This window comes from Protobothrops mucrosquamatus, unplaced genomic scaffold (genome assembly GCF_001527695.2).
Source record: "Protobothrops mucrosquamatus isolate PMUCROS unplaced genomic scaffold, P.Mucros_1.0 scaffold3382, whole genome shotgun sequence".
NCBI classification, from domain to species: Eukaryota; Metazoa; Chordata; class Lepidosauria; order Squamata; family Viperidae; genus Protobothrops; species Protobothrops mucrosquamatus.
In genome coordinates, this window is record NW_015389364.1 from 54,854 (window position 1) to 58,062 (window position 3,209).

At 41.9% G+C, this 3,209-nt stretch overlaps 1 protein-coding gene across 1 annotated transcript in view; it reads right to left on the minus strand.

The window, feature by feature from the left end:
• Nucleotides 1–3,209, minus strand: part of LOC107297560 (male-specific lethal 1 homolog) — a 59,774-nt gene that overhangs the window by 36,110 nt on the left and 20,455 nt on the right. Inside the window, exon 2 of the mRNA XM_015826920.2 lies at nt 2,030–2,250. Within this exon, the coding sequence (XP_015682406.2) occupies nt 2,030–2,250 (221 nt within the window). The remainder of the gene's footprint in view (nt 1–2,029; nt 2,251–3,209) is intronic.

Genomic DNA, 3,209 nt, shown 5'->3' on the forward strand with positions numbered 1-3,209 from the left:
AGCAAGCAGGACTGACCTAGGGTGAATTTTAAATAGGGATAATTTTTAATGATTTTAATAATGTCACAGCTACAAATATTCGGTTTTAATTGGCTTTTATAGGGGAAATGTTGTGTGTGTTGTTTGTATTGTGTTATTTTAATATGCTGTGAGCCGCCCTGAGTCCCGTGGGGAGAAGGGCGGCATATAAATTATGAAATAAATCTTAAACGTACCTCGGCCTTCCGCAAATCGGAGGCTTTATTCATCTCTTTCCATCCTTCTACGATGGGGAGGAAGGTTTCTTCTTCCACCATCGGACGGTGGATTAGGGCCTGTATCACGAAGGCGTACGTTTCGCAGTCCCTTCCAGTTCCTTCTCAGGTCACGGCTCATTCTACGCGCAGCGCTGCGGTCTCTGCAGCCTGGTCTACCCAGGCCTCGCTTGAAGAGATTTGCAGGGCGGCGACTTGGTCGTCCCCCTCTTCCTTCATTAAACATTATAGGATTGATAGGTTTGCTGCTGCAGATGCGGCCTTTGGGAGGCGGGTTCTGCAGCAAGTTGTTACTCCTCATGATAAGCAAGCCTAGACTTCCCTCCCTTCAGGGACATGAGCGGCTTTGGTATGTCCCATTCTGTGGACTCTACACCATCCCTGCTGGAGAAAGGGGCGTTGGCTTACCTGAACGCCTTTTCTCAGCAGGATGGTGTAGAGTCCACATCCCCCCCTGTATCTCTTTAGTCTAGGCATGAGTTTTTGCCTTTTTTTCTTTTGCACTTTTGTTTGGAGCCTTGCGTCTGGATTCTTCGCCTCGACATGTACCAAAAACTGGGGAGACACACCCAGAGAGAGGCGTGGCAAAGTTTTTTTGTCTTAGTCTGAGCAGGAAGACTGAATTTAACCCATTCTGTGGACTCTACACCATCCTGCTGAGAAAAGACGTTCAGGTAAGCCAACGCCCCTTTTAAATCATTGATCTTATCTCCAAAATTCTTCTGTGGAAGATTTTTTACCATCAAAGCGTGTTAAATTCTAAAAAAACAAAAGGCAACTGATTATAGACGTGATGGTAATAAGGATGGACTGTAAGTCTAGAAAGGTATATAGAAATATAGTAAATGGTATTGATATAAACTAATTATAGCTGTTTCCTTTTCTTTTTTCTATCTCTTGTCTTTAATTTCTTTGGCCTACTACTTCATATTTCCTTTCTGCACTGTGCATAAAGTTGCTAACCCTAAAAGAAAATAGTAAGATGGCTATATAAGACACACTGTGCCCTCTTTTTTCCCTTGGCAAAAGGGAGGAAAAAAGGCGTATCAAACATTAACATATAAACTTAGATACCACAATGCTCATGCAGATGATCACTGAAAGTACTGTTTCCTGCAAGTAATTCTACTTAGAAGATAACTATAATTGAGAGTGCCCCATTTGACTCATGATTTGGCTCTGAAGTGAGATTCATGTCCTCCATTGACTAGCAGGGGAAAGCAGAAATGGCTACAACTCTTTAAAAAATATTAACAGTATACAATTAAAGTTATAGGCAAAGTAAAACTATTCCAGCATACAAAGGGAAGGTTTCCCCACTTAAATTTGAGATGTTAAAAAAAATCAACCTCTCCATTGTTTGGTGAACAACTCAAGAAAAATGCAGATATTACAGAGATTCATTTTGGCACAACTTGTATAATTTCAAAAAAGTGCATAAGCTTTGAAGCTAGGTTTCTTTAAATTCTGATCAAATTCAGTTCAGTTTGAGATACTTTGTGGGGTTCCTGTTTTGCCTCAGTGAGAATAGGAATTAGAACTCAATAATTGAATTTGATTCAGCCACAGTAATGCATATCCCTAGTGAATATTTTTGAAACTAGGTTTAACCACTGACGTTTTCTCCCAAAAATTAGAAATTAGATTTTGCAGGACATTAGGATTTCTTTGTAAGCAATGGATAGCTATTTCATAGAAGAAAAATGTTCAGGTTTCATTGATAGAAACCTTAGCAGAATAGGTTTAAAAACATAACTGCAGCTTTCTAGCTTTACCGTTTGTGCCCCTTTCCATTCCTTCCATATGGGAAATGTTTCAAAGGCCGCAGCTGAGAGGTCTCCAGGAGTTCTTGTGATGGGCATTCTATAGGCAGCTTCTCTGGCACTTCAGGGTCAACCTTCTCTCTTTCATACCCTTCAAATATTTTGCATTTCTCATGCTCGTCCTTCTTCACCAGTTGCATCCTCCTTTCCATGCGTTCAATTCGAGCAAGGAGCTAAGAACACAACATTGCAATTTGGCATTAAAGGAGTATTCCATTAACTAAATACGAGGTTCCTAGTAATTAAAACTCACTCTACTTTGACATTAGATGGAAATAAAGTGTAAGTTCTATACAAGCTGTGCTATTTTCATATTGCTAAGCCTGCAGTGCTTACCAGTATACTGTTAATGATTTGTTTAAATAAATTCTCGACAAGACTGACACCATTTGGATTTACTGTGAATAAAAAGATTCTACATTATCACCCTTTTTCAGCTAAATGACCAGCAACAGTAATCCTTTCTACAATGAATATACACACTATGTTTGAACTGTTGTATGCCAGTGTTATTACACTAGCCAATGATGCATCACTTTGCCAGGATACAGTTTTTGTATATAAAAAAAGAAGTCTACTTCCTTTTTATGAGGAAACACCATGGAGGTTTCTTCTAGTACATGTAAACCACCACAGAGAATAATTTTTAGAGCTGTCAGTGCTATGGATTCAAAGACAAAAAGGTCCATTGGAGCATGCAAGGGTATGCATATAGCATTTATTTGCAACTCGTTAAACCAGTGGTGGCGAACCTATGGCACGCGTGCCAGAGGCGGCACGCGGAGCCCTCTCTGTGGGCACGCGCCATCGCCCTAGCACACGTGGTCTCTAAAAGTTCGCTCCATGCGAGGGTTTGGGGCGGCAGTAGCAGGACGCTCCGTGCGGGGGTTGGGGCAACGGAAGAACGCTCTGTGCGGGGGTTGGGGCGGCGGAAGGATGCTCCGTGCAGGGGTTGGGGCTGCAGGAGAACACTCCATGCGGGGGTTGGGGCTGCGGGAGCAGAACACTCCGTGTGGGGGGGAGCAGAACGCTCCGTGCAGTAAGTAAACTTTAAAGACAGTTTTAAAAGTATGGCAGTATTCGAGAAAATCTTGCCTCTTACATGGGATCAGGTTTTTTTTCTCCACTCCCT